The sequence below is a fragment of the Pleurodeles waltl genome, chromosome 1_2 (assembly GCF_031143425.1).
Source record: "Pleurodeles waltl isolate 20211129_DDA chromosome 1_2, aPleWal1.hap1.20221129, whole genome shotgun sequence".
NCBI lineage: Eukaryota > Metazoa > Chordata > Amphibia > Caudata > Salamandridae > Pleurodeles > Pleurodeles waltl.
Genome location: NC_090437.1, coordinates 1,301,111,054 through 1,301,128,115, shown reverse-complemented (window position 1 = coordinate 1,301,128,115; position 17,062 = coordinate 1,301,111,054). Strand labels below are relative to the sequence as shown.

Here is a 17,062-nt window from a genome sequence, read left to right as displayed (position 1 = left end):
CATGCACCCTGTAAGGTCAATTGGCCCACTTCAACCTTAACCAGTCCCTGGGCAGCCTCGTGCCTGCAGACTCATGCAGCGCCACCTTCCACAAACAGGAACCCCCCCCACACACACACACACACATGAGCCATTCCAGCTGTCTCACTCCTCATGCCAGCCAACTTCCTGTCTCCTAGCCTCCCAGAGTGCTTGTTTCATGTTGGTGGTGCAAAGTTACTGCCATGTGACGTGTGCTCAAACTCCAAGAGGGAGATGCTTCAAAACCCTGGGATGGAGTGATTTACAAGAACTGGGGGGAGGGGGGGGGGGATGGACTCTGAGCTATATCAGAGCACAGGGCAGTCACTGCCTTTGTGTTTCCGAGCTCTGCTGTCAGAAAAACATGCATTAACTCAGAGATGTTTCATGTTAACGTAGGCACTCAAGACAGTGCTTAATTTGTAAAAAAAATACAAGTGCCAGGCCCCTCGTCAGAGGCCACCACAGCTTGCACCTCCCATTGCCACTGCCGGTGCTGCCAATGACAATACCTACACAACTACTTACCATCACACTGCTACAAGTGTGACAATTCAGACTACAAGAACACAGCTATCAGAATGGTTTGGGAGGCAGTTATTAGTTGTTTTATTGTATCCTGAATTAATAAACAATTGTTGTTCTCCTCATCTTTAAATTACACAAACAGCGCCACCATGTGGCAGCTGTCATAAGTGCCAGTGTTGTCAAACAAGTACCGGAAACCACTGGCTCAAATTAAGCGCTGGGCTCAAGATGCAAAAAATAAGTCACAGGGCCCTGTGCTGGTGCATCGTGGATATTTATACATCCAATGCGGCGCACCTACGTCTCTCCCAGTTGAACAGTAGCTGGCTCAAGTCAACTCTGTTAAGAGAGCAGTACAGAGGTCACAAGTTGTTGTGAACTCACTAGCATAATACCAGTATTTATCAAAAACACTAAATCATTTCTAAATCGTCGGGAGGGCTTAGTTTAGTGAGATTAAGGATTGATTAAGGCGAAGATGTGTGCTCCTCCCAAACCTTCATTGATGGACTTCGTGCTTAGCCATCACGTACAGCGAGCGACTAATAACTGGTTTAACATTAACTTGCTCTTATATATCTCTTCATATCGCACGCGGTCCCTTTAAAAACCTAGAAATATTCTTCCCTAGGAGTGAGCTATGAGTTCTCATCAAATAACAGGTGTTACTATCCTTTAACTAATCCTATTCGTCGGAAGGATGGAAGGTGGTTTGGCCTCACCAGATTTCATACTCGTGACCAGCAGATCACTGGATGTCAGCAGGGAGTGTTGAACTCACTCAGCCATCTTGCCTGAGGCCGAGTCTAGTGATTCCTCCTCACCTGCTGGCAGCAGGCTGAGTCCACCCTTAATCTTTCGCAGTGGTCAGTAGGTGCGAGCATGGACCTGCAGTCGGCTCCTGGCCATTGGCAACCAGACATGGGTGTATCTGGATCTGATTGAAGATTTAGACCACGAGTTTGAAAGGGCCTGAACACTTTACTTCAACTTATATGAGCCAAAAAACATTTGTGAGGGTTAAGTCATGTTCCTGCTTCACAGAATCAAGAAAGTCTTGTTTTTGTTTAAGAAGATGAGTTGCCAGCACTGAAAATCCGCCAATGTAGATGAATTTCCATATTTGAAAATTCAGGATTACAGGAGGTTTTCTGGTGTTTTTGAGTGGATCCATCTGCAGAAGCTGGTGAGCATCCATAAAGTGCTAGATTTTTGGGTATTCATCACAGATCTGTTGGTAGCTTCCTTTCCTGGAAATGCACCCAAATGTGTGCCTGTCTGCAGCATTAATAGGGTGGAAATGGGAAGAGAACATCTCCATAACTGGTGAATGTTGGGGTTTCTCCACGTGGAAAAAGACTGTTTGAACATCTATAACTGCCCTAGGAACCAGGAAAACTCTGCGACAGGCATGGCTGCTGGAGCAGATGCAACAGTTCACATCCTGGAGAGTCTCCATCGCCACTAAAGAGTCGGAACTTCCTTTAAATAGGGTGAAAAATAACGCTAGTGCGCCACCTAGTGGTGGTGCCAAATTACTACAGTGGACGAGCCAAACTGGTTTTCAAGTGCATGGAAGTGCTTGAAAAAAGCAGGTTTACAGAGCTGAAAGCCCTTGCTCTGTCTTTGGGAGTACAGCAGGGTGACCATCTGGTATGGAAGCAAAATCTGGTCAAGACACTAAAAAATTCAGGACAAAGAGTCAAAATTCAGGACACAAATTCAGGACAAAGGGTCAAAACTCAGTACGGTTGCTCACTAGGGCATGTGTGAGTACCACGGCCACCTGTAGTGCAGCAGCAACTGCATTGGTGCTTTGGTGCATGGTCTGAGCTTCTGGCTCTCTGCAGACGCGGCTTCGCTCTGGCACAAAGTCTCCTTACTTCTGGCCTTTGTAAGCTTTGCATCACTGAAAGCGTCACAGGTATCTCTTCATGAGGGTAAGCACTGATGTGTCACCTTGTCCTTCAGTAACCTCATACTAAGAAAATATGTTAAGTTGTTGATAAGGCAGAGATCTAAAAAAGAGTTATACATTTTCATACACACGATATGGAGTAAAGTTTCAGATGTGTAAACATATACCAAAACCACCACCTACGAATTTCTATTTTGGAAGCTGACAGTCAGCTGTCCCTGGTCATTGCCACGCACAGTGTGCTGCCTCTGAGCCACATTTGCTGCAGTTCCTATTGGCTATGATTGCAGAAGTGTGCCTACTTGGAAGTCATGCAACCACTCGCCCAGCCCTCAGTCATCCCTGAAACATGCACCCTGTAAGGTCAATTGGCCCACTTCAACCTTAACCAGTCCCTGGGCAGCCTCGTGCCTGCAGACTCATGCAGCGTCACCTTCCACAAACAGGAACCCCCCCCCCCCCCACACATGAGCCATTCCAGCTGTCTCACTCCTCATGCCAGCCAACTTCCTGTCTCCTAGCCTCCCAGAGTGCTTGTTTCATGTTGGTGGTGCAAAGTTACTGCCATGTGACGTGTGCTCAAACTCCAAGAGGGAGATGCTTCAAAACCCTGGGATGGAGTGATTTACAAGAACTGAGGGGTGGGGGGTGGACTGTGAGCTATATCAGAGCACAGGGCAGTCACTGCCTTTGTGTTTCCGAGCTCTGCTGTCAGAAAAACATGCATTAACTCAGAGATGTTTCGTGGTAACGTAGGCACTCAAGACAGTGCTTAATTTGTAAAAAATACAAGTGCCAGGCCCCTCGTCAGAGGCCACCACAGCTTGCACCTCCCATTGCTGCTGCCGGTGCTGCCAATGACAATACCTACACAACTACTAACATCACACTGCTACAAGTGTGACAATTCAGACTACAAGAACACAGCTATCAGAATGGTTTGGGAGGCAGTTATTAGTTGTTTTATTGTATCCTGAATTAATAAACAATTGTTGTTCTCCTCATCTTTAAATTACACAAACAGCGCCACCATGTGGCAGCTGTCATAAGTGCCAGTGTTGTCAAACAAGTACTGGAAACCACTGGCTCAAATTAAGCACTGGGCTCAAGATGCAAAAAATAAGTCACAGGGCCCTGTGCTAGTGCATCGTGGATATTTATACATCCAATGCGGCGCACCTACGTCTCTCCCAGTTGAACAGTAGCTGGCTCAAGTCAACTCTGTTAAGAGAGCAGTACAGAGGTCACAAGTGGTTGTGAACTCACTAGCATAATACCAGTATTTATCAAAAACACTAAATCATTTCTAAATCGTCAGGAGGGCTTAGTTTAGTGAGATTAAGGATTGATTAAGGCGAAGATGTGTGCTCCTCCCAAACCTTCATTGATGGACTTCGTGCTTAGCCATCACGTACAGCGAGCGACTAATAACTGGTTTAACATTAACTTGCTGTTATATATCTCTTCATATCTCACGCGGTCCCTTTAAAAACCTAGAAATATTCTTCCCTAGGAGTGAGCTATGAGTTCTCATCAAATAACAGGTGTTACTATCCTTTAACTAATCCTATTCGTCGGAAGTATGGAAGGTGGTTTGGCCTCACCAGATTTCATACTCGTGACCAGCAGATCACTGGATGTCAGCAGGGAGTGTTGAACTCACTCAGCCATCTTGCCTGAGGCTGAGTCTAGTGATTCCTCCTCACCTGCTGGCAGCAGGCTGAGTCCACCCTTAATCTTTCGCAGTGGTCAGTAGGTGCGAGCATGGACCTGCAGTCGGCTCCTGGCCATTGGCAACCAGACATGGGTGTATCTGGATCTGATTGAAGATTTAGACCACGAGTTTGAAAGGGCCTGAACACTTTACTTCAACTTATATGAGCCAAAAAACATTTGTGAGGGTTAAGTCATGTTCCTGCTTCACAGAATCAAGAAAGTCTTGTTTTTGTTTAAGAAGATGATTTGCCAGCACTGAAAATCCGCCAATGTAGATGAATTTCCATATTTGAAAATTCAGGATTACAGGAGGTTTTCTGGTGTTTTTGAGTGGATCCATCTGCAGAAGCTGGGGAGCATCCATAAAGTGCTAGATTTTTGGGTATTCATCACAGATCTGTTGGTAGCTTCCTTTCCTGGAAATGCACCCAAATGTGTGCCTGTCTGCAGCATTAATAGGGTGGAAATGGGAAGAGAGCATCTCCATAACTGGTGAATGTTGGGGTTTCTCCACGTGGAAAAAGACTGTGAAACATTGTGAAAATGTACAGTTGTGTTCAAATTCAGACCAACTGAACAGCTGGTACAATTTCTGTAGCGAAAATCCTTTCGCAATCAAATACCTACTACTGTACATTTTGGTGACTACTACGAGAAATCTTAGAGAATTGAAAAAAACTGAAATTTGATCCAAACAAAGGAGTATCTCTTAGGGAGAAACTATAAGATTTTTTGTTATAATCTTGTGACTCAGACCCTTAGTTTGCTTGTTTTTTTAGCCAGGCTAACTACCTGTTTCCTGTCTGAAAAGAGTGTTGCTATGTCTTATGTGGTGAACAAGAGTAGGTAATAAGGAAGAGGTGACTCCTGCGGTGAGATTTGACCATGACGTTAGCTAATTTAGTGCAGCATGATAGAAACTAACCTAGAAATCATTCCCGCTGCCACCCCCGCGCCTTGAGATTGGCCCTCAAAACCTTCCTCCTTTTCCATGCGGGTGATTGACAGCCTCCCAACACCAGGGAGCCCCAACCCAGCCCAGGCATAGAACCCAAAATGAGGAAACACCATGAGAATTGAAATAAAATTAAACCAATACAATGTTCACGATGGACCCGCGCACTAAGACACCACAGGTGATATGGCACCGTGCTTAGAGACAAACTTGCAATGGGGGGTTGTGTCTGAAAGACAAAGAACTAATGGCTCTGATGAGTCTGGGCGCCGAAGAGCAGGTCTATCATAGTAGTTCATGGCAGGGAAACCTTGTGATGTAGGATGTGGTGACTGCCCTATCACAAAACAAAAAATGTATACACAGTTCCACTGAAAAAGAGAAAGAGGGAAAAAAAGATCCCTGTATCTAGTTGGTAAAAGAGAGAGGAAAAGGTCCCTGGGAGTCCAAAAATATTGGAACAAGAGCCCTCACTCACCAATTGGTGACATGCTTCATCATCGTGCTATGCTCCTCGTCAGGCCCTATCACCTGGTGGCCCAGTAACGGATGGTCTACCAGGTTGAGGGCTTCCATTGGCGGGGGTGGTGGAGGCTTCACGGACGGAAACTCATCAGTTCTCCAAACAGTAAATAAGGTAGGGGAAATGCACATTTGGAGAGGTGTGTGCCAATCTACAGTTCCCACTCCACTAAACTAGAAATGCATGAACCCCTTAGCCTCATCCTCAGTAAAGAACAAAAAAGCTGGGCACCAGAAGTGTGTTTAGTACATTGTCAACAAAGGTTGCAATGGTATGAGTCAGGCACCTGAGGTTCCTATCCCAGAAAATATCTGGAACAACCACTAGAGGGCAGTGTACTTGGGAAAATGCCTCACACCTACATCATTGGGCGGCGACATACTTAACTGCGACGAACAGCATATCATACATTGGCCAACAACTGTACATGATCTCCAAATTTGTTTTCAGCCGCCGAACATTAATGGTCTTCCCAATTAAGAAATAAAATTAAAAAGAAGACTATAGGCCTCACTATAGTCAATATAATAATACATGTGGTTCAAATGCTCAGAGAGGTAAAGTGATTTATATACCACAAAATGATTTTCCTGAAGGACCAGCTGTGTTAAACTGAGCTTGAAGGTGGCCTGGAGTTATAGGAAGGAGGCTCTCTCTTACCCCAGTGCTCTGCTTCTTGGTGTCCAGTAAAGGCGCGTTGATGCTGGCCGTCAGGTTGGGAGAAGACAGGACATCTCGCAGCGACACTCTGGTCTCACCCAGAAACCTGTAAGGAGCAATCACAAGGGAAGGTACAGAGTTCAGCACTCAACAGGTGTAATAAACACAGTGGAGATGTTTCTGCTGAAATCCTTAGAGGCTACAAGCCTGTAAGAGACACAGCACCTCGACCATATTGGACATTAACTTTGAAACACAAACTAATCACTAGCAGAAAGTTTTTCATACATCAGCCATTTGAGTGATTAACATGAAAGTACTCACTGTTTGTCTGGAAATGACAGACTTAAGTACACAGTGCCAGTGAGTGAGTGAGCGAAGAAACAGGATATTCCAAACCCAACATGTAGCGACACAGCACACCCTAATCCACCTCTAGGCACTTCCTTAATCAGTTTCAATCAGTTTTTGTAAAGAGCAACTACTCACCCGTGAGGGTCTGAAGGCTTCCTGAATGGAGCAGTGACATTAAGGTATTCAGAAACGTTCATTTGAAGGGTTTTATTGGAAGGTTGAGTGATCTTCCTAAGAGCAATGGAGTAACAAAGGCCCACAGAGCCCCCACAGTGCGGGGGAGCCCCGAACTCCAGGATCTCCCATCAGCATAGTACTCTGACCTCGAAGCTTCTGCGTGAGTCTGGAGGGGGGGCCCTCGATGTACTGTGCAGGGGGACCCACCGTAGTTTTGTTACGCCACTGCCCCAGAGTGTAGGTCAGAGGAGCTGTATTTGGATGTTGAGGTTCCTGATCTACACAGCGGGCCCCCCTCTTTCAGCGAGGTGTGTAGAATCCAATTTGTGGTTTGATTAATAGAAAGACCACCTTGGGGTAGTGTCATATTTTAGTACTGACGTATTTAGAAACATTTTCTTGGATACATTTGGGGGTTGATCACAGTTTTTGCAAGGGGTTTGAGTATGTTAAGGAAGAAAATTGAGTATCCTTTTTCGAAGCCACCTACCTGGCTCCAATGATGAGGCAACCCGCAGATAAGAGGTTGTCTGCTTTGGAAGGTGGAGGCACTTCAACAGTTAAGTGGGATTTAATTGTGCTTGTCACTACTATAGGTTGATGTTCATCGATGTGGGGATGAAGTAACCATTGGAGGAGATGAGAGAAGTGCTGAGTGGTACCGATCATTGATACAATATAGAGGTTGGGAGCCGGGTCTCACTTGGAAGTGATCTTAAAACATTTAGGGACATATATCCAAGCCCCTAGCGCCTCCTTGTGCCACATTAGTGTAATTGTTTTACGCTAATGCGGTGTAAAGGAGGCATTTTTGACGCGCCATATACTCAGAGCAGGCCTTAAAATGATGCACCCATAGAAACCTATGGGCCTCCTTGCACTTTGCTGCAGTAGTGTCAAAACTTTTCACGCTAGTGCAGCAAAGTACTACAAGAGAGTGAAAAATTCTGACGCTATTGTCCTAACGACCGCCATGGGGCACCGTAAGGGGGCACCAGAAAAGTGGCACATCATCTATGATGCGCCCCTTTGTTGTAAATATGCGCCTTAGTTCTGAGGCTTGCTTTGACGATACTGGATGAAGGTGTAGCAGGTGGGAATTACAGAGTGAGAAGCACTAGAAAAGAAGGAATTCGCTCCAAAATAGATTTCCCTCACGTTGACATCTGGCCCAAGGGATCCAAGGGATTTTACAGGCCACTCTTAGGGATCTCGCTGGCTTGGGGAGTGGGAATACTTTGGTGAGGTAGTTGGATACACAGCCATTGTTTATGGTTTGGATACAATGTCTAAAAGTCAATGCACTATTTCATCGACAGTCATTAGTAGGACTAAATGGCCAAATTGATGCAGTCAGAGCTCTTTAGGAGGAAGACGTCAGAATATTGTAGTCAGACACATCATCTGGCATAAATACATGGTACTAAATATCTTTAACCAATATATCTCCCCATTAGAATTAATAACAGAAGGATGATATTTTGTACACTACTTGCACAATATTTATGTTACACAATATTTCTGACTATAATATTCTGACATACAAGCATAAAGATGATAGCCATTCTAAGTCAGATTCCAAAATGACAGCCCAGGAAGAGATGTCCATTCACTACAACTAATATTGACTGGATTGTTTGCAAAAGAGCTTTGACTCCATTCGATGTGTAGCAGAGTACGAGGGCTACAGTGAGGTTAACCTTTGGTTTTGAAAGTTTCTCAGTAACCAGACATCTGCAATCCGAATTCATGAAGCTCCTCAAAACCTCTAGCTTTGGAACATTTGAATTGGGGAGCCAGAAGAAACATGATCAAATCACCCCCATCCTGATTGAACAGCCCAGGATCTCCTTGCCAACCCGCACCACCTTCAAAACAAGCTTCATTATTTACAAAGGCATCACGACTAGCACTGACGCATATCTTGCAGACAAGGTCACAGTCTCTGGTGGTTCTTGGCCCACCCACGGCCAGGATACTATCAGACTGCAGACGAAGTGAAAAAACTCAAAAATAAGGTTGCAGGCTAATTCCATCTATACACTAAGGTTCTAAAACAACATCCCCGTATCCATTAGGACAACCCAAAGCTGCTCCAGTGTAGGAAAGATATGAAGACTTACCTCCTTGAAGAACACTATGTGACAATGCATTAACTGTCCACAACCCAGCTTCCTCCTCTATCACTCATTGACTTTATGCTTGTCTTTGACCCTGTACAGCACTCTGCTGTCTTTTGGCTAATTTGCACTATGGAAATACCACATACTTAGATACATACTTAAGTCTTCAATGTTGAGTTCTGTATCCCTCATCTTTACTTGACTTTGCCCATCTCCTTGACTTCCCTTGGGCAGAGAAAAGATGCATCAGAGTCCTTCAGTGCATAGAGAATATGTCGGCCACATAATTTTAGTTCTATTAGAGCGAGATGCTCAGGGCCTTCACTAGCACCAGCATTTTAGGATGAGGGTTGAGTTTCAAAAAGATTGCAGAGCTTCATATTCCATTTCATTCTGCATTTTATGCCATCTATTTATCTGGGAATCATTCCAGTTATTACCACTGAGATCATCAAATCTCCCAGGAGGGGCATCATCAGTAGAGACAATGATGATGTTGGCATTGACTTTAGTGTGTTTCCCTTTTGTGGTTTGGAAGATGATACTTCAGTTAATTTTAAGCACGTTTGTTCTCTAACTTTCTCTCCAGTGGTGTAAGACCACTAGTCAAATTCGCATGGAATACAACACTGTTATCTACAAATGTCAACCACATTGTTCTTCTTGAAACAAAATACACCTTTGCAATAGTAACATATTTTTGTACTACTGTACGTGTCTTGTTTCTACGTGTTATAATATTTGTTACATTTATTCAGCATAATTTACTCAGAAATTATTCACTATCCTAGTGAACCTGTGCAGAGAGTACCTTCATTCTCCCATTAAAAGTATTGCACCTGTGCTAAGAAGCTCTGGTACTCTCAGTTCCGTGTGTACGAAGTGCAGGTACTCAGTTCCTGATAGTACCTGCTCACTTAAAGCACAGCAGTCAAGGCCCAGACAAAAGCGACAGTCAGGGCTGGTGCAAGGCCTTTGGAACCCTAGGCAGAGTGGCATTTTGCCTTCTCCCTCCCTTAGCAATAGGGCTATAATTGATGCTTTTATTGGGCAATCTGTCACCCCTATGTGTTCACACCCTTAGTATTACCTTGAGGTAGCACCAGCCACACCGGCAGCCTTACAATGAGGGGCTTTTACTCCCAAATCAAGGAACTAGCAGGAGTTGTGCGTATGCCCACTCTCACTGGATTGAACCATATTGCCAACGTCTGAGACATAATCAAAATCTTCGAGTAACATCACAGTCTACTGCCAGTGAGGCTTGAAACGCATCTTTATCGAACGAACATTGTCAGCTCTCAAAGTTGTTTACCTACACAGTTCATGAGAGTTTGTCAGAGCACGAAAGGAAGGGCGTCAGATTCTGAAGTTTGGTTGTCAGGTTTGGTAAAGTGAGCCATACCAGGTCATAAACACAAACTGCAGATGTATGACATTCTAGCAGCATAGAGTAGCTTGCTATTGGCACCTGACCGCATTGTGAAGGCTATATGAAAGAACATGGCTGCCAACGTCAAGAGCTCCTCAACTTTGAGTGCTCTCTTGGCGTCAAGTGAGATAACGAGGCTACATATGGATCCTCTAACAGGACTCTCAAGGACGATGGGACTGAGGGCTTCAGGGCCAGATAAGGTGCAAAGCACGAAAGTGTGCTTTCAGAAAGCATCTGTCTGCCGCCCGGCTGACAGTACAGACAGATAAATCCCCAATTGCGTCTCCTCTAAAAGCAGCCATCTCAAGAGACGTTGTATCTGAGTTTTGATGGCCCCACTCTCACGAGAGGTTTCAACACTGAAGCCAAAGTGTATTTGGCTTGAAATCATTCTGGTAAACAAAAGGACCAGTTTCCGAGAAAACACTACAAGCTGGCGTCCAAAATATGAGTGAAAAACTCACGCCAAGTAACAGAGCTAAGGCCTAACTGAGCCAATAGGATTCCTGTCTGATTTAAAGAGAGGTAAAAAGGATGCTTTGGCTTACATATCCAATCATAGAGTTTTAATTCATATTCTGATTTGATGTCCAGTTGTTCGGGAAGGTGTCCCATGCATTCACTTGAAAGGTAGTTTCTAATGTTGGACTGAAAGATCTGCCCCAGCCTATCTAGGGTCTGCTCATGACTCTCCTTCCATCAGTGATCCTCCAGTGAAAAGGTATGTTGCTTGTGGTGTGGTGTCTCACAGTAAAAAATTTAATGTATATGCTGCCCACACTCTCCTCCAGTCCTCACAAGTTTAGATTTCCAGGTTCTTACTCATCAGCACTGGAGTGTGAGCAATTAGCAGCCTCTAGTAGACCACCCAACTCGTCCAACTCCGCCTGCAGATGTTGAGCTTGAATAAAAAAAAAGGCCCCCTACTAGGATGGGTGCCATTATTTACCGATGGACCGAGATTACCGAAAGGGATTCAGAGAGGGCTAAAACTGGAACACGGAACACAGTGGGTTGTATCGTAGACTCTCCGACACTTTTGCAGATTTCATGGAGATCCAAAGCTGGCTTCCGTTGAAGCATCCACTGTTCAGACTAGCTTCCACCAGGAACTGCGTAAGAAATTGATACTGAGCACCAAATGAGGTAGGAGGTGGGACTGCTTTGTATGAGACAAGCACAATAAAGCACAGTCAAGCCATGCAACAACAACATGAAGGCAGTGTGTGACACTCTCTAGTTGGCCAAACACTAAGGCCAGCCACAGAGCTAGGGTTTAAACCCAAACATAATGCATTGCCCAATAAATGATGATGAATGATAGTTTTTCTCCAAAACTAGACAGAGGATCTTGTGAACTATTTTTATACAGCTGACAGTCACTTAAAGGGTCACCTCTCAAGTCAATTTGATCATCTCAAAGAACTGGAGTACATTGTGGCTTTGATGGCCAACAGCCAACTGCATCTCAAGCAAAGGAAGAATGAATTGTTTTTGTTCTGAGTGACAAGCTGTCAAATCTGTCCAGCTGCTATAATTCTTTGATGTCATTACCACACTTCATTATCAGATTCATAATCGTTTGATCATCTAGAAAACAAGTCTCAAACTCCTACCTCAAAGTTAACTTGTCAAAAATAACTATCTCTATCGCTTCTATCTCCTATCACCTTTCTACCTTTTTATCCGTAAAAAATGGGATCAGTCTTGGAGGTGGCTAATGTACACTCAGTCCTCATTATGACATGGAAGTTAAATTTCCGATATGTGCAGTAACTCCTGATATCATATATATCAGAATTACGAGTACTGTAATAATAATCTCATACAGCCGAGTAAATTTTGGTTGGTGAAACCTGCTGATATTCATCAGGGAAAAATGTCTATTGAATACCCGCTATCGGGGGAACAACTCCTATTTTCATGGTACTTATCACACCCGATAAATTCAAACTCAGCAGAGCCGGATTTTATCAGATGTGATGAATATCGCACCAATTACCAGCTACTCCTAATGAGAGCCTTAGGCTCGATAAAGATTTGGGGCATGATTTGGCATTTGTTGGTAACTGGACGACCTCCAGTTTCTGGAGGAAACTCTAAATAAGGAGAACAATCAACAGCTGAATTTCTTCCAGGATATGGACAGTACTGTGGGAGAAATTCAGCCAGCAGATTGTACTCAGGATTCAGATTTACCTCCAAAATCTGTGCTCCAAGTCAGAGCTCCAACTCAGACCCTAATTCTTGGCACTCTCACGGTTATCTAGCACACGTTTGCTGGAGGTGGATTACCTCATGTCTGCAGTGGAGACCCCTCAATGCAGCTCTCAAAAGTTTTGACATTCCATTTCCAAATAAGTAAAATCTCTGATGCAAACACATGAACATTGATTAGACATCACTAGTGATCTGTATAGTGGTAGCATGAGCTCCTGTATTGCGCAGCTCCCCCATATATTTCTAAACATACCACATTTGTTTAAGCACTAATTAGGTAGTGAGACGTCAGGTCCTAATTATCAATTTCTGTTCTTGCCTATAAACTTCACATCTAATGTTAACATGTATCCTGTTGTAGACACCAGTGGCGTAGCGTGGGGGGAGCAGGGGGGGGCCGGCCGCACCGGGCGCAACATCTTGGAAGAGACTCGAGTGCTAAAATCCATGGGTTAGGGGGCGCAAATTACTTGCCTTGCCCCGGGTTAGGGGGTGCAAATTACTTGCCTTGCCCCGGGTGCTGACAACCCACGCTACGCCACTGGTAGACACTACTAATAAAACTGGCGGCGGGTTAGAATGAAAATGCACCTACCCCCTATCACCTATTGAAATATATGAACTGTAAAGAAATAGAAAGCAAGTATTTATGACTCCATGTGTGCACTAATCACAGCACCTGCCACCAAGGTGCTATCCCAAGGGAGATATAGATAATCGATATTTTGATAGTGCACCACTTTAAGTAAATCAACAAAGTCCAGTTACTCCATGTCGTCGCATTATCATCTTCATTTTATTTTGCTTTTCTTACACATAAAAACATCAGGCAATATCAATTCTCATACTGAATAACCAGTATGAGAATTGATATCAAATACTATTTACACATAAGCCCTGAAGAAGTCCTTTGTTAAGGACGAAACGCGTTGGCTGATGTTTTTATGTGCAAGAAAAGCAAAATAAAATGAAGATGATAATGGAGTAACTGGACTTTGTTGATTTACTTAAAGTGGTGCACTATCAAAATATTGATTTTGTATCCTGTTGTATTTCTAAGCCCCAAATGCATGATTTTGCAATCATGGAAAAAGAAAATACAGAATGTAAGGGAAAGAAAAAGTATAGTATACTTTATGTGCCATTCCATGTCCAGCTTCCTTGACCACTTAAGAGTATCCACTGGATGTTACTGTGTTAGGACTGGTGTCCTTTACGGAGTATCTACATCTGACTTCAGTGTTCACGGTGACTGGACTTTTAAAAATAGCTTTTGGCAATAGCTTAGTCCATTTTCTTCCAAAGGATCTGTGAGTTAGGTTTAGGAAATTTAATTTAACTCACAACTAATAACGTTCCTTTACAGTACTGTCTTTGGAAGTCCTAGGGGTTGATTCATGGCCTGATTCACAAAGGGCCTCCGCACTCATGGCGGAGGCCCTGCAGATATGGCGCTGGCCCCACACTCGTGGCAGAATCTCCAGATAACGCCACAAGTGTGGAGACTTCGCCACAACTGCAGGGTCTCTGCCACAAGTACAAAGGCCCTTTGTGAATGAGGCCCTAAGAGTTTGACAGAGCAGGAACGCTACCATAAATCAATTGTGCTCAAGCCCCAACTCCTGATTCAGTCCCCCCAATTATAGGTGGGATACCAACTGGATTTCTGATTGAGAAGCCTCAGCTGGCCCCACTGTCAGAAAGAGTTGACCTGACAGCGAATCCCACAAGGTCATAGTGATGGCTGCACGAACCTTTGGACGTGCACAACCTGTCGGCCCACCAGCCATGGTGTAAATGATCCTGTCACTTATTTGTTTTACACCATGGGCCTGATTACAACTTTGGAGGAGGTGTTAATCCGTCCTAAAAGTGACAGTAAATTGACGGATATACCACCAGCCGTATTACGAGTCCATTATATCCTATGGAACTCATAATACGTCTGGTGGTATATCCGTCACTTTACCGTCACTTTTGGGATGGATTAACACCTCCTCCAAAGTTGTAATCAGGCCCCATATGTACTAAAGCAGGCCTTGAAAAAGGGCAGTGCACTATACTGGGCTTGCATAGTCTACCTCAGGAATATGACTCAAAGTGACAGCCAAAGCACCTGCTGAGTATAGCGACCAATCGCAAAGGAGAAAAGAGCGCTCTTCTGGCTTCCATGTTTGCAGGGAATCATAGTGGTGTCTGTGCTCTCCTCCAATTAATGAAGGTAGCTCTGAACTGCAGCACTGAGTCAAATGTCATAGGTAATGTAACAGGGCAGCTATCCCTGGCAGCCAGTGCCAACTACCCTGACACTGACAGACCACGAAAAAGTGGGAGCAGCTCACTTCCACTTTGGAAATAGTTGCTGCCTGCTCAGTGGGTCTGGACAAAATTGGTAAAATCAGAATGTCAACATTTTGCATTATATTTTTCTTAATTTCTCAGAATGACGCATTTCAGTAAGCGTGTGTATGTTTTGCTGTAGTGGACAGGTTCACACAGAACAAAACTCCCCCTGAGATAATTTCTTCTCAAACCAGTATCCTGTTGGTACCTTGCATGACTTGTTCACCTTGTATAGTCCTCACATAAAAAAAAACCTCAGGTGAGATATCAGTGAACCACATTTCGCTCCAACTGCATAATTTCACATACTTTTTAATACATTGAGGTAGTAAATATTCCATAATTGGGTTGACCATCCAAATAGCATTAGTATATGTCCTACAAATTATAAGGTGAGGGAACAGAACCTTTCCCGTGTCACATTCAATGAGCTGGAATTAGTTGCATCATGGACATTGAAGGGATCCATGGTTATCTAATAAACTATGAAAGGGGATTTTCCATTTCCAAAACCAGGTACTGTCTTGCAGCCCACTATGATTTCCCGATTGACTTCAGAAGTGAGGCAAGTACTCGTTATCCATATTTTAGGTTCCAAAGGACATGAAACACAAGCGTATGTATATCTTTGCCTAATATTGAAAAGTGGCTTCTGCATACCGGTTATAGTCATGTGTGTACTAAAACAATATCATTTTGTGTCTGAGAGGAACTAGAAAAGTTAAGAGTCTCTCAGATACAATTTGAATTCCATCATATTTTTTACATGCTGTCCAGATCAGTGCTGCTTGCAGAGGTCCCACTATGTAGGGAGCTGTTACCTGTTTCAGAATAAGCAATGCCTATGCTGTCGGTGGTGCACTGTCCTATTGCAGATAGTGCTTCTGACATTATTCTTCTACAGATACCACTAGAATAGTAACTGGTGTGCAGTAAAAGATAGATAACTCAGTAAATCTGAGGCTCCAGATATGTTCCTAAATTTAAACAACCAACTCTTAGGGTGCAGACCCAAGGCCATGTTTAGGAACAGGGAAAACTGGTGGTAAAACTCCAAGACAAGAAGATGAAGGAGCCCAAATGCCTGAACCGTGATCCTTAAAACCAGAGCCAGTGAGGTCCACCTAGTGATGTCCAATTACAAAGTCCTGCTACACTTGACCGTCTGGATCAACGGGTGCATCACACGCATTAGGAGCTCTCTGAAAATGTATAAACAGTTGGTTTCATGGTGATGTAGCGCACTGTTGCCCTGGGGGGTTTAGGCTGGGATTCATTCTCGACATTTTTGGATTAGCAACTTGTGGGTCAGGGTGGTCTGCCTGCATGTTCCTAGTGCTTTTCACATATTCAGCTAAAGCTGAATTTAAACTAGGCGAGAGCAGTGTACACAGCATTCACACATTCATTCGACTTTGTTGCAATGGCATCATCTTGTGAGCAGGGCCAATGTATTTGATTTCAAAACAATCAGAGGTAAATCACTGATCTACACAACCAAGGACCTGCGTACACTAACCACTGCCTGAACTTCCATCAACCGTCCAGAAGGCTACGCCCTGCCTCCCTTTCACTCGCCCTTAGTCCCCGCATCTGCCGAAGCAGAAGTGGAGGACGCTCCTTCTCTCACATCGCAGCAAAAACCTGGAACAGCCTCCCCACACACCTCCGGACCATCACCTCTCTTCTGGAACTCCTAAGGGACTTCATGACCTGGCTGTTCGAATAAGCCTCCGGGAACTGCGAGCGCCTGGATACTCTATGGGTGATTAGCCACCCTTTATAAATTCTGATTAATTGATTGATCAATTCGGAGACACAGATCTGGAGTGGTGCTATTAACAGGACGCCCGTTAGTAGCAACAATGTACTTCACAATTTGCAAAATAATCACACTCTTTAAATTAATCTCTGTATGTCACACATTTCTTCTACAATTCCCTAATCGTCAAACACATAAAAGCATTAAACAAAGTAATCAGTCTCTGTTCAGCCTATGAGGGGACAGGGAAAACAGAAATTAGCAGAAAACTTTAGAACAAGAAAATAGTTGAGGAGTAAGTACACAAAAAGACCCAGGGTTAAAAAA

General features: G+C 44.0%; 1 protein-coding gene across 10 annotated transcripts in view; it reads right to left on the bottom strand.

The window, feature by feature from the left end:
- The window catches only part of DYSF (dysferlin), a 794,684-nt gene that overhangs the window by 534,814 nt on the left and 242,808 nt on the right, over positions 1–17,062 (bottom strand). For all 10 annotated transcript variants that reach the window (XM_069205583.1, XM_069205587.1, XM_069205579.1 and 7 more), the window contains exon 4: positions 6,322–6,427. In XM_069205583.1, coding sequence (XP_069061684.1) covers positions 6,322–6,427 — 106 coding nt within the window. The remainder of the gene's footprint in view (positions 1–6,321; positions 6,428–17,062) is intronic.